Source organism: Trifolium pratense, linkage group LG3, assembly GCF_020283565.1.
Source record: "Trifolium pratense cultivar HEN17-A07 linkage group LG3, ARS_RC_1.1, whole genome shotgun sequence".
Taxonomy (NCBI): Eukaryota; Viridiplantae; Streptophyta; class Magnoliopsida; order Fabales; family Fabaceae; genus Trifolium; species Trifolium pratense.
Genome location: NC_060061.1, coordinates 43,633,497 through 43,648,892, shown reverse-complemented (window position 1 = coordinate 43,648,892; position 15,396 = coordinate 43,633,497). Strand labels below are relative to the sequence as shown.

At 30.6% G+C, this 15,396-nt stretch overlaps 1 protein-coding gene and 1 long non-coding RNA gene across 2 annotated transcripts; one reads left to right on the top strand and one right to left on the bottom strand.

Moving 5' to 3' along the window:
* Positions 1–461: 461 nt before the first annotated feature.
* LOC123912966 (cytochrome P450 71D10-like) lies at positions 462–4,318 on the bottom strand. The gene is made up of 2 exons (XM_045963560.1): positions 3,325–4,318; positions 462–1,375 (listed from the first exon to the last, which is right to left on the bottom strand). The coding sequence occupies exons 1-2, from the start codon at positions 4,213–4,215 to the stop codon at positions 758–760; spliced, it is 1,509 nt and encodes a 502-aa protein (XP_045819516.1). The 5' UTR covers positions 4,216–4,318; the 3' UTR covers positions 462–757.
* A 2,652-nt stretch (positions 4,319–6,970) lies between these two features.
* On the top strand, positions 6,971–8,655 carry LOC123912965. The gene is made up of 4 exons (XR_006811494.1): positions 6,971–7,497; positions 7,605–7,635; positions 8,058–8,491; positions 8,538–8,655. It is a non-coding gene; the product is annotated as an uncharacterized LOC123912965 (long non-coding RNA).
* The last annotated feature ends 6,741 nt before the right edge of the window (positions 8,656–15,396 follow it).

Sequence of the window (15,396 nt, the reverse complement as noted above, 5' to 3'; positions counted from 1 at the left end):
GTAGATTGATAAAAAAATGAGTAAAAATTACAATGAAATAGCTTATTTATAGAACCTATTTGGAGTAACTAACTCCCTAACTATCTATATTCTTAACGCACTAAAACGAAACCGACTCATTCACGACCCATTCATCCAACTATATCTCCATCCAATTCTTCCACACTGTTAGAATATTGACCTGCCTTACTTCATAGTCTCAAGTGTGTATATATACATGTAGTCTTTGAATCATTTTGATTCTCCAAAGGTTAATTATGCTAGTACTATTTAATGACATATTATTACATATTAATTAATTTTATATCTACATATTTTAATGGTTTTATACTAAGCCTTTCTTAAGTCTTTCTACATATTAATCATTTTGATCCTAAGCCTTTCTTAAGTACTGTCAACTAAGAATAACACCTAGCGTTGAAATTCACAGGGAGTGATTAAAGTACACTTAACAAAAATAACATTAACACTATACATATATTATTTTTACGGTAAAAGAACACTACATATACTGTATTATTTTTCACTAACATTATATTACTTATGTTCTTAAGGCTTATGATGTGTTTGACCCAGCTTTTTTTAGAGCTTATACAAATAGCTTATGCAATATAAATTAGGTTTTATACTATTTTATAAGTTCACACTAGTGAAAATTGTAATTTTATAAAATATTTTATCATAAACTACCTTGACAAACTTATAATAATATATAAAAATTGTATAAACTCTAAAAAAAGCTGGGTCAAACGAGCCCTTAACATGAGCTATGGTAAATAGTGGGAACCAACCACAAATCATGTTTTCTTCTTACGGTTAATCCAAACGATTCAGTCATGTCGAGTTCATCAGCCTTATCCCCATTTGGCATTTTCCAATCAAAATGGTAAAGTAAATTTGCAAGTGAGATTTCCAAGTTAGCAATACCAAACATCATACCAGGACAAATTCTTCTTCCAGCACCAAATGGAATAAACTGAAAATCCACACCTTTGTAATCAACTGAGCTATCAATGAATCTTTCTGGAACAAATTTCTCACCTTCGATCCAAAATCTTGAATCTCTAGCTATTGACCATGCATTAACAATGACTTTACTTTTGACTGGTATTTCATATCCATTAATTTTACATTTTTCACTGCATTGTCTTGGAAGTAACAATGGAACTGGTGCATGTAAACGCATCGTTTCTTTTATAACTGATTTCAGGTATATGAGCTTGTGGAGATTTGGTTCATCAACATACCCCTTTTCATTATAGACACCTCTTACTTCAACATGTGCTTTATGCATCACTTGTGGATTTTTAATCAATTCTGACATTGCCCATTCTAAAATGGTAAATGTGGTGTCGCTTCCGGCACTAAAGATATCCTAAAAAAGAACATGACATAAATTATAATATTAAATATATTTTTTTAAATTCACAACTATGTTTTTTATACAAAGAATGGTGTGCAAGAACTTAACTATGAACTATGACATCTCAAACTATATTATTTGAATTAAGTTATATGAATAGCATACTGTTATGAAGTCGTGTCTAAATCATAATTACATCAAATCCATAAATTATATACATATCTTTACCATTAAAAAAAAATCCATAATTTACTATCCCATGCAAACAAATTTTAATAATATTGTGGTATTGTTGTGAGATCCACGTAAAATGACACATTTAACATGCAACATCATAGCCTTTAATACTAGAAATTTATGAAATTTCCATTCTTATTAAAACTTAGTAAATTTTGAAATATACTAGGCAATTTGTAACATTCAGAAACTATATATTCCAACATGCTCACAATTTCAAGAACAAACTTTTCTTTCTTATCATTTTTGTCATCCAAAAGGCCCAATATGATTTTGTTATATTTCTTAAGGAAAGTACATTAGATATGGTGTCATTAAAAGATTTGAAAGGACCATGTGGAGATTTGCTATGAAAAGAAAAAAAGTAGTAGACCAACCTATAGACAACTAAAATAATTTAGTTATGATGAATTAATCAAAAAGTTTCTATAAGTAACTTGCTAGCAAAAATCTACGGTTTGACTCAATTATGGCCATTATCCAAAAGCAAACCAGGGGATTGTTTCACAAATACTTCAAAAAATCTAGTTCAAGTACCGTATGAGCAGCAGGGATGGAGGAATAGAGAGTGAATCTAGTTCAAGTGACGAAAATATAAGATTATTAATAGAGAGTGAATTTTCTTTTATGAGAGTCTCTCCGGTGAAATCACAATATTCAAATGAAAGATTTCAGTAACTAAATAAAAAAGGGAGAGGAATTTTTTTTATCATGATATTACAATTTAAATTACAATTTTTATAAGACTAAATTTGTGAGTTTTTTTTTTAAGCGATGAATAATCTCCGTCAGGAAACTTGTGGGGTACACAAGATGGATTCTCCCTTCCCAACCGAATTTTTTCCATACACATGATCAGAAATCGAACTCCTGACCATATGTTTAAGGGAACCAAGACCCTTATTACTTGATCAATTCATTGTTGTTGACTAAATTGGTGGTTTATTAATTCAAATATATAAAATATAAATAGTATACTCCCTCCGTCCCATTTTATAAGAGCTCATTTGACTAAATGATACTATTCACTTATCTTATTTTGACCATATTTTTTTAATAATATATAACTATAAATATTAACATATAAGATCTTGTTTGATTTGTTTTGAAGACTATTTTCAAAATATCAAGTTTTTATAATTTTTACTAATAAACAATTAAAGATATTAATAATCAAAATTGTACGTTGCCATACGTACAGTAATCAAATTAGTTCTTATATTTTAAGACGGAAGAAGTACTATATAGTATGGAAAATAGTGCTTATTAATTTATTATTATATGATAAAAAGGTATCTGATTCAAGTCTTTTTTACATAGAGCCATATGGGTGGGGTGGCGAACCATATACATACGTAGAACTAGAAGGTTAGTATATTCCTACTAATTATAAGGGTGGCGGTCTCCCCTTTTAGCTTATATCTAGTTCCGTCCGTGAGTATGAGACAAAACACAAAATAAAAAATCATATGAAACATATTTTTTTTTTTTTATAGATGATTTTTTTTTTAAATGCCAAATTGTTACTATGTTAATCGTTAGGTTAGTTTTTTGTTTTTTACACCTTGTCATCAGAACTTGAAGTTCATACTTCAACTATTTTAATCCTTAACTCAACTAGTTCAACCGGTTAAATTACTTAACTCACGATGAAATATGTTACTAACCAAAATTATTCCAATATTATTCATAGACTTTTAATACTGTAGTAACATAGTACTAACCAGAATTGTTGCTTTGACAACGTTGTCTGATAAGGGATGTTCCAAATCACTGTCCTTTTGCAGCTTCAAAAGAACATCAACAAGATCCTCCCCTGTTTCTTCCTTGTCCTTAGTTTCCAAATTCTTTTGTTTATGATTTCTTACAACATTCTCTAGTATCTCATCCATTTCCTTATGAAGCTTCTCAATTCCTTGCCTTAATCCTGTAAGAACTTGAAGAATTCCAATTGAAGGAAACAAATCTGCTAGAGAAAACCCTCCAGCCATCTTCGATACATCTTTCATAAGTTTCCTATACTTTTCTTTACCTTCAATTTGTGCACCAAAAGCTGTTCTTGAAGTTAATCCATAAGCAAATGAATCAAGCTTCTCACTAATATTTATAGGTGACCCTTCACTCAAAGTTATATCTTTGACAAGATTTGCTATTTCTTCTTCCCTTAGTGATCGAAGAGATTCGACGCGCTTTTGTGATAAAAGCTCCATAGTACAAATCTTCCTCATTTGTCTCCAATAGGATCCATGTGGAGAAAAAGTCATTCCTTTATATCCATAAGTGATTATTTCTGCTGCAAGAAGTGGAGGCCTATTTGCAAAGTTGAGATCATGTGTTTTCATCACTTCTTTAGCCATTTCTTGAGATGAAACAACTATGCAAGAAAGTTCACCAAGCTTCATGTGCATGAGAGGTCCATATTGTTGTGCTAATTTTGCTAGGGATTGATGAGGTAAGGCTCCAAGTTGATGGATGTTCCCTATGAGTGGAAGTTTTCTTGGTCCTGGTGGCAATTTGGAATTTGTTTTCTTAGCTTTTGATTTCCATGTAATTTTGATTACTATGAACAAGAGAAAACCAAGGGTTGATATGAGAATATGAAGCTCCAACCCCATGGTTACTTTGGAAATGAACTCTCAATCAACTCAAGTTAATTAGTTTAAGGCATTTGTGACTATATATAAAGAGAAGTTTTCTTGGGTGCATGCACCAAGCATATTCCCCAAATATAGAGAGAATTTCCTTCTGTGTTTCTTGCGTGTCTGGTTAATTTCTATTTTTTATCCTTTTGTTATTTAAGTAGTGGATGTTATAAAATTGAGAAATAAGAAATTTGACACCCCATGCAATTCTCTATTTAAGTATCGAACTCAATTCTCTACTTAAGCATCAAATATATAAAATCTTGAAATTTTCAGAATTTTACATTTTTCTACTTAAGTAGAGGACTAAGTTAGCTCACTACAAGAATTCCTTGCGATTCCGACGAACATTTCCTACCAAAATTGAATTTGTAGGTGAACAGTACCATTTATGAGCATTTTTTTGATGGGTGCGGCTTTCAAGGAACATTTCCTACAAGTTTTTCGTAGGAAATGTACTTTATGAGTATTGTTATTTCCAAGAAACGTTTCCTACGAATAATTTCGTCGGAATTGTTTTATTTAAAAAAATAAAAATATATTGTAACAGTCACGTGCTTTTTAACAGAAAAAGAAAGAATTGTTTATATGACACACAGATTCCTAGAAACATTACCTACCAATGCTTCGTCGGAATTGTTTTATTTTAAAAAAATAAAAATTGTTTATATGACACACGGATTCCTAGAAACATTACCTACCAATGCTTCGTCGGAATTGTTTTATTTTAAAAAAATAAAAATTGGTAACGCAAAAAATTGTTTTATTTCCATATTTCAACTTTTTTTTTTACATCATCTTATAAAGAAAATATAATACTTAATCTATTCGAAAGGGGTTGGTACCACTTGATGTCAGAACCAGATTAAACTGGTGGTGAAAACAAAAAAAATATTTGATCTACTTCTATCTACTTCTAATATAATAATAACATTAATTACTATCAATAAGTTAAAACTAAGTTTCCCATTAGAATATTATTACGATCTGTCTATATATTCAGAGTCCGATTATCAAAAAAAGAATTCTCATTTGTTTGTTAATCCAATTAGGTGATATTGAACGGTCGGATTGATAAGATTCGAAATCTCCAGTCAAAATCGGTAGTTTTAGTCAAACTTCATGACTCTTTCATTAAAACTAGCTTTTCAATGAGACTGTTATTACGATCTGTCTATACATCCGGAATCCGATGATCAAAATTCTTTTTCTCATTTGTTTGTTAGTCCAATTAGGTTATATTGAACGGTCTGATTAATAAAATTCGAAATCTACAGTCAAAATCGGTAGTTTTAGTCAAACTTCATGACTCTTTCATTAAAACTAGCTTTTCAGTGAGACTGTTATTACGATCTGTCTATACATCCGGAATCCGATGATCAAAATTCTTTTTCTCATTTGTTTGTTAGTCCAATTAGGTTATATTGAACGGTCTGATTGATAAAATTCGAAATCTCCAGTCAAAATCGGTAGTTTTAGTCAAACTTCAAGACTCTTTCATTAAAACTAGTTTTCCAATGAGACTGTTATTACGATCTGTCTATACATCCGGAGTCCGATAATCAAAATTATTTTTTTAATTTGTTTGTTTGTCCAATTAGGTGATATTGAACGGTCAAATTGATAAAATTCAAAATCTCCAGTCAAAATCGGTAGTTTTAGTCAAACTTCATGACTCTTTCATTAAAACTAGCTTTTCAATGAGACTGTTATTACGATCGTCTATACATCCGGAGTCCGATGATCAAAATTCTTTTTCTAATTTGTTTGTTAGTCCAATTAGGTTATATTGAACGGTCTGATTGATAAAATTCGAAATCTCCAGTCAAAATCGGTAGTTTTAGTCAAACTTCATTACTCTTTCATTAAAACTTGTTTTTCAATGAGATTGTTATTACGATTTGTCTATACATCCGGAATCCGATGATCAAAATTCTTTTTCTCATTTGTTTGTTAGTCCAATTAGGTTATATTGAACGGTCTGATTAATAAAATTCGAAATCTCCAGTCAAAATCGGTAGTTTTAGTCAAACTTCATGACTCTTTCATTAAAACTAGCTTTTCAGTGAGACTGTTATTACGATCTGTCTATACATCCGGAATCCGATGATCAAAATTCTTTTTCTCATTTGTTTGTTAGTCCAATTAGGTTATATTGAACGGTCTGATTGATAAAATTCGAAATCTTCAGTCAAAATCGGTAGTTTTAGTCAAACTTCAAAACTCTTTCATTAAAACTAGTTTTTCAATGAGACTGTTATTACGATCTGTCTATACATCCGGAGTCCGATGATCAAAATTATTTTTTTAATTTGTTTGTTTGTCCAATTAGGTGATATTGAACGGTCAGATTGATAAAATTCAAAATCTCCTGTCAAAATCGGTAGTAAATTTTTATCAGTAATAACTTGTAATAGTAATAGTAATCGATAATATCAAGTAAAATCATGAAAAATAAAATTATATTGGATAAATTAAAAAGGACTATTATTATTTAAAAGCATCGAATAAATTAAAACCGGTCTAAAAAATCAAAATTTGCTAGACAGCATTTTCAAAATAGAATTAATAAATTAGAAGCGACTGTCTAAAAAATCAAAACATATGATACAAAACATTTTGACAGTAGAATTTTTTATATGTCATGTAGGAGTAATTTGATTGAGAGAATGAAAGAGTAAAAAAAATACAACAAAAAAACACAATATCAGTTCCTCTCTCTCGTTTACAGACCCAACAAGGGGTCTATTTGTAAATTTTTTTAACAAAATAATTCAGTTTTTATTTTCTTTCTCTCTCTTTACCAAAGAAGATTTGAGAAGCTATATCTCATCCTCTCAACAAACCTAGCCGCCGCCGCTACCACCACCACAACTCTCACAATCTCGTCTATTTCTGTTCAACCTTCACCATCTTTCTTTTCTCCTTCTCATATATTTCCCGTCAAGTTTAGTTTTAGATCGGAGATATTTTGAAATTTCTCAACCGTCATCTTCATGGTTAGATCTAGATCACGAAAGACTGTCTTTTAAAAAACCAACACCATATAAATACTCTACTCCTTCTCCTCTACAAAACCCACAAAGAAAAAAATCAAGATTGGAACACCTTCGCCAGTGACAGCCGCGCCGGAAAACACAACCACCACACCGGAAAATCGCAAAATGATTGAGATTTTGAAATATGGCTTCGTGTTTTCAGTGTGGGTCGCGGAAAAGAAACTCAATGGTGATGATTTACCAGCGATGTAGTGAAGTGGGTTATTTCCCTCTCTTGTTTTCTCTTATCTTTCTTCTCATTTGTTTAATTTGGCACTGTCTTAGTCACTTATGTTCTTTCTGATTTATTTTTTTCGATTGCAGAAATGAAATCAAGTTAAAAGTTTGTTTTCAGGTATGAAAAATCCAAGTTATTGTTGTTGTTGTTCTTGAAATTTAGATATTATTAGTATTTGATAGGACAATCTATATGTAGAGAGATATGTATAATTAATACATAATAGATATATCATTGAATCTGGCTTGGTTGGTGTTGTATGGCTTCATGGGTGAGGCTAATACCACATAAATATTATATCATATATATTTTATATTTTTAAGTTTGCTCATGTCGCTGGGAAACAAGATTTGGATCTATTTAACCAAGTGTCTAGGACTCTATGCATCATGCATCTTAGAAATATAATATGAAAGCAAAATTTAATTAGGCAATAAAGCTTGTTGAATTCTACTAAAATTAGGAGCTTATCGATAGTTATATTACATAGAATTATATAATGTGTGTGGTGACTAATATATGATTTTGAAATTGTTCAGAGGGAGATGCAAACAGATCAACTATAACAATGTGCAAGAGCTACTTCAACAAGCTTTGATAAGAAGGAGGAACAACCTTTCACGGGACACTTGCATTTTATTTTTGTGTAAATATTTTAGTGATAATATTTGTAAAGCCCATCTTATTTCAAACTACAATTTAAATATTAATTTATTTTTTTTGAATTATATCTTGAATATTACGATAAAATCCATTACATAATTTTACATATTTTATTTTATTTTCAATTTAATTTAATTTTTTCATTTTCAATTAAAATATTTTATTTTAATTTTGCTGAAAATAGCTATTTTTATTTTTTTTAAATATTAAATACAGTTCCTACGAAAATTTCGTAGGTAATGTGCTGACACATGCTGACTAAAGTGGCAGCTGACACAAATACGTTTCCTACGAAAATTTCGTAGGTAATGTACTGACTCATGCTGACCACTGACACAAATGCGTTTCCTACAAAGTTCGTCGGAAATGTTGTAGGAATAGTCAGGTTTTTGCCTACAAAGCTCTTGGTAGGAAATGTCGTCGGAAATGTTACATTTCCTACGAAAATGGGCACTATTCCCACGAAATTTTTTGTAGGTAATGTAGAGGATTCTTGTAGTGGCTACTTGACTAGCTAACACCTCATATAAATAGATCAAGTACTCTATTCGTGTGTGTTCGTTCATCTCATCCCTCAAGTTGCACAACGTTAAGTAGAGTTAAATTGAAGTCTTGTTGGTCAATGAAAAATATGCTTAATGTCTGATATCATGTGTGACTTGTCTGGTTATCCAATTCTTCTATGCTTAAACGATGATCTTTAATAAGTACTTGATACAATTGTTGTCCAATATGTGTGAATTTGTGAGATTATGATCTTTATATTATGGGTATGCCCTTGTTTGTATTAGATGGACACGTGCGATGAACTTTATATGAATATGAGGTATTAGCTAGTCAAGTAGCTAACGCAGTTCTCTACTTAAATAGAGTACAATGTAAAATTCTGAAAATTTCAATTTTTTACATGTCCGCTACTTAAGTAAAGAATTATAGAAGTGTCAAATTTCTCATTTTTATAACGTCCGCTATTTAAATATGAATGCCAGAAAATGATTCAAATTCCTCTTCATTCTGTTGTGCTCAGCAAAAGAACTGCCTAAACATACTTTTTGGAATCCAAACTTCTTTGTTCTTTACCCCTCTTTTTTAAATAAAAATATAATATTATTTTAACAAAATTAACATTTGTTGAATCGGACAGCGGTCAATGATGATTTGACTTATACATGGTTAATTTGGAACAAAGTAGTTTCTTTGAAGTTGTCTCGTTTTAAAACAATAAAATATTAAAAAAATTATAATATATATAAAGTTAATATTATGAATCTTTATTTTAGGGCTACTATTTTTAAGTTGAACTTTTTTATCCTCTCTATTATTACATTTATTGGAATTTTTGTCTCAACTCATGCCTTTTATCATAAAAACTGCGATGTCTTATCATTAATTTTAGTATTGAAAAAATAAATCAATTTTTTTTAATAAGAAAATACCATTTTAATATAGCTAGTGGAAAAATATTGGCAGAGATCAAATTTACAACAAATTTATAAACAAAGTCCAAAAAATTGAATTAAAAAGAGGAGCATTTTCATGAGTTTAACAAAAATGAAATAAATATTGGATATATTACTCAAATATTTAAGTAACTCGATTCTCTCATGTGGAAATTTTTTTTTTGAGAAAATAATGTGGTATCTAGAATCTAGACCATTGAATTATGAATATAAAATAATATTTAAGTTTAAAAAAATGAAAAAAAGTTAATTGAAGGTTGACGAGCACAATTTAACTTTCAAAAAAGCTAAGTTGACTTGACGAACGCATATGCAAATGCAAGGAAGCGAGGATCAACTCTCCAATAAATGTATGATTTCAATTACCATCTCTAATCATCTCCCAACCGTGTCAATCACGTTTATATGAACATGTTAAAGCATAAAGAATGAGAAAAGTCATTTTTTTTTTTTTTATAATTGAGAAAAGTCATTTATGATAGAACTAAACACAACATGTGTTTCTTGCTGATTCTAGTTTTACTTTTTCTTCCCTCATCCTTTTGAAATCATATCACACATCACGATTCTAATCTTTTCCTCTCACTTTTTTCTTTCTATATCTATCTTTTCTCTTTTTAAGGGTTAATTTATAATAAAATTGAAATTTTTATTTAAAACTAAGATTTTGTTCAAATTTTATAAATTTTCTAACTCCGTCACTAATAATTAGAGCATCTTTTTCATTTTTTTTTTCACAATAACTTATCTTTCATTAACAATTAAAATTAGCAAAACAAATAATCTACTTCTATTACTCCCTCTAGTTTTTAATATAAAAAATTTAAAAATTTTAAATTCATAAAATAATTGATATATTTGATTAAAATATAGAACAGAAATATCAACTATTACATAAATTTCAAAAGCAAATTATTATATTTATAATCAAGGTTATCAAAACCGGACCAGTCAGTCGGACCGGTCGGACCGTGAACCGATCATGAAAACGGTTCGGTTTTGAGCAAAAAATGGATAGGAAACCGACCGGCAAAAAAAATGTGTGAACCGGGGTTAGACCGGGTCGAACCGGCGAACCGGCCGGGCGGTTCAAGCGGTTTTGCAGATTTTTATTTTTTTTAAAAAAAAAATAGGGCAAAACGACGTCGTTTTAATTTTTTTTTTTAAAAAAAATATGAAACAAAACAACGACGTCGTAGGAATAGGAAAGCCGAAAAGGTTTTTGTTTTTAATCTATTTTTCATTTGGTTTGAATTATAAATTTTATTTTATTTTAACTTGCGATATTTTATCTTTTTTTTGTGTGAAATTATGAAATATTGAGCAATTATTCATATATATTTATTTATATATTAATTAAAATATATCTTTATTTAAAAACGGTTCGACCCCGATTGAACCCGGTCCGACCAATTAAACCTTGAACCTGGTGAGCTCGCCGGTTCGATGACCGGTCCGGTTCTGACAACCTTGTTTATAGTAGTAAAAGATTAGAGGGAGTAAACGCCCAATCCTCTCACTTTCATGAGAACAGCATTATAAAGAGTAAACGCCCACAAAACGTGCCCCCCAAGTAACTGACTTTTGATGTGGTACACACCATAATGCAAAATATAAAATTGCGAAATAATCTTACTCACTTTTGCCTCAATAATACAAATATAACAGGGATGATGAAGTGGCCAAAGCCAATGACGTTCTCATCTTGTGTTAATAATTAAAAATTGTGTTAAATATATTTTGAGTTTTTATAAAATGAAGACCTTTAATCCTTAATTTTTATAATATTTTTAGTTTTACAAAAATTCGCTAAACGAAATTTTTAATCCTTGCTAATATCAAATTTGTTTAATTAACCTTAAACTCTTAAATATTTGAATGAATTTTCTTCAAGCATGATTAACACTTTACAAAATTTTCATTTACTAAAATTTAGAAATATTAAACATGTGATGAATCAGAATTCAGAATAGAATCATGAGAAAATAATATTTTGAAATCTAGGATAGATCTGAATGAAAAATAATCGTAACTAGTGAATTGGTCGTTTTAAGTAATTAACTTATCTCCGTAAAAAATAAAGTAATTAAGTTTTCTTCTCTTAATTAACAAATTTCTATTACCAACCAAAATCCCCAATTTTGATTTTATTTAAGTTCTTATTTTTTGCTATTGATAATTCAGAGGTCCTTGAGAGACGACCAACTGCATTGTTACTACGTTCTTTATTTTGTTTAATCATTTTGACCACGTACAACAACGATCAATTAACCAGTGAAGTTTAAACTTTTTCTCAATTTTTTCATCTATCTCAAATCTAGAAAGAAAAAAAAATGGAACAATTTATTTTTAAAATGCATGTGGGCCAACTCTCCCGCCCCATTTTTAAAGCAGATTAACCTGCTAAAAACAACGGATTAAACGGCCTGACCCGACTGCCCGATCTATTTTGCCACCCCTACCCAACACACATGAGCACAATATTAACAACAATTTCAAATTATATCCCTAATTCTAACGGAACCCGGCAACACAATTTCAAATGGCAGAAACCTCTATGAGTGCTAAAAGCCAACTATGATGCTAATTAATTTGAGTCAAGATGGTTCTTCGGGTATGGGAGCCATCATTCTCAATGATGAACGTGCAGCTATGGCGGTGGCTACATGGAAGTTTGACAGTTTCTCCGATCCCCTCACTGCGGAGGCGTATGCATTGTACTATACGATCGTTCTGGCCAAAGATTGCTGCTTCCGAAACAGAAGAACCCTTTTGCCTAGAACTTACACCGGTAACATTGTTCTAAGAATAAGACAACAACTTAGGTTTTTTGTTATATAATTGTATAGGTTTAGATATATAAACCAATAGCTTCTCTTCTGGCCCTCCATGTTTCTTTTTTCCTCCATGAATTTCCTTTTTTGCCCTTCAATAAAAACTTCGGTTTTTATTTACCGAATTTTTTTTTGCCTTGAAAAAATCTTTGGTTTCTGTCTTCCGAATTTTTTCAAGGGCAAAGTGGAATTTTTGGGATATAAAAGAAACATGGGATCCCGAAAGAGAAGCTATCATCAAAGAATCCATCTTTTCACACCCATTGGATTCCCTCAGTCACCCCATGAAATGACCAAACTAACCCTCTCGTTTTCTAGGATGCGAGCACTTTTTCACACTCTAAGTAGCGAGTGACAATATTTTTAGCTCAAACCCAACATATCCACCCCCTAGAATGAAAAAATCATGAAAAAATGAGTCTGCATTCTAGAAAGCAAACTCAGTTTGCAGTTTGCTATCTAGAAAGCGAACGTCGGCTGCAGTTTGGTATCTATCTAGAATGTGAACTCAACTAGAGTTTGCTATCTAGAAAGCTAACTCTTTTTTTTTCATAATTTTTTCATTCATAGGAGGCGCATACGTCGCGTTTGAATATAAAATATTACCACTCGCTATGTATAGTGCGAACTCAACTGCAGTTTGCTATCTAAAAAGCGAACTTTTTCCCTCCCAATTTTTCTATTTACACACTCACATCGTAAGTAGAGAGGGGTAAAATGGGGTTTTGAGGGGATGGTCATGACTCTCAGCGGGTGCGAGAAGTAGGATTCATCATATAAACCGTAGAAATAATATTGTAGCCCACTTTGTGGTCCATTTTGTACTGTTTGAGCCCAATAAGGTGTGATTGGAAGATTTACCTTCCCAAATTGTAACACGGACGAGTCTAGCATGGGAAAGACATGTAGGTCTCTTATTATGAGAAACAAATTTTCACCATTACAAAGGTCTACTATAGACTATAATAAAGTGTCCACACCATATTCTATCATCGTTCATCAAAATTATTTTTTAATTTATATATTATTATTATTAAATTAATTATATGTTATTATTAAATTAATTTTTATATGCCAAAATTAATCTTTATTTATCTTTCAAAGTTTATATTGTGTATGCAATTTTTAATCTTTGTCGATATTATTTTCATTTCTTAATCCTTCTTTATTTTATTAGTAATTGTATTTGTTATTACCTTCATTTTTTATGTATGACCAAATATCAAGAGTAATGGAAAAATGGAATTCTCCATATTAATTTATTTTTTATCTGCTCAATTCACTAAATTAACATTTATAAAGTGTGTTTGTTACATAATATTTGAGAGAAAAATCAACATTTTTAATAGTTTTATTTGTGTTTCTTTAGGCTTTTAAACAATTTCTAGTCTAAAAATATAATTTTTTCATTAGAATAGAAATTAGTTTATTATTTTAATAATTATTGTAAATGAGAGAGAATACTTTAAAAAGTCACTATTATCCCTTGCAACTGCTATCAAAGAGGGCTGAAACCACTTGATGTCAGAACTGACCACCGAACCATTAGGTGATCCAGTGGGCCGGATACTAGTGGGAAAAAATCACTATTATATAGACAAAAACAAATCAACTTAAAAATGAGATATTAAATTAATAAAATGATATATTTAGTACAATGAGTCTTCCTCTTATGTGTGTTTAATCTATCAACCTTCTCTATTTCTGTTTACATTGGTTTTTGGTAAACAACCGCTAGCTTAAATTAATTACTTGCAGGATCAACTAGTAAATCCTAAGACATGTTTTGTGCATTGATTATGAAAAAGATTGAATGTTCATTATTGAAATAAACATTTACTGAGATTAATTGCGGGAAAAAGGTAAATAAAGACGATTGAAAAAGAGTTTTAAAAGCGTAAATTGCACATAAAATGTAAATTGAACAAGAAGTTCACTCGAATGAGAGAACCATTTAAAACTTCAAAAGATAAATTGCAATGAAAAGGTTAAAATTGCATTGAAATGTAAAAGTTTTACAATGAAAAGAAATGGTTCACAAATTCATACATTTTCTTCACTGCACAATTTTCTCTCGAAGACATGAATACTTTAAGTTTTGTGAATTTTCTGTATCTGAATTGTGACGCCTATTCCAACTGAAGAAATTTATATTTATAGACATAGAAATAAGTAACTACCTACGTACAAACGTGCTTCGCCAGCTATAAGCGCACAATCCCACGATCCTTCTTCAGTCTTGGGCGAGTAACTGTCTTCCGAACCAAACTGCCCTTCGAATCCAACTACTACTTCACCTGAAACTTCATGCTTAAATGAAAATAGCTCAAGTCCATAAAACATCTTTCTTTCGAATGTCAGCATTCGAAGCCTACATTATTGTAATTTTTATTCAAAAGTTTAACATGCTAACGAAAGGGATTCTTAGACATATTTTCTTCTTATTGATGCAATCTATTACTAATAATTCAAATTATTCATTTTCCAACATTTAATTGTAACATAGTACTAACCAAAATTGATGCTTTAATAATGCTGTCTGATAAGGGATGTTCCAAATCACTGTCCTTTTGCAGCTTCAAAAGAACATCAACAAGATCTTCCCCTGTTTCTTCCTTGTCCCATGTTTTCAAATTCTATTGTTCATGATTTCTTATAACATTCTCCAGCAATCTTTGACACATCTTTCATAAGTTTACCTATACTTTTCTTTACTTTCAATTTGTGCACCAACAGCTGCTCTTAATCCATATGCCAATGAATCAACCATTTCACTAATATTTATAGGTGATCCTTCACTCATAGTTGTATCTTTGACAAGATTTTCTATTTCTTCTTCCCTTTGTAATCGAAAAGACTCGAAAGGAGGTACTTTTAGGGGCATTTTTGAAAATTTGAAGGGCGAAGAGCTAGCAATCGTC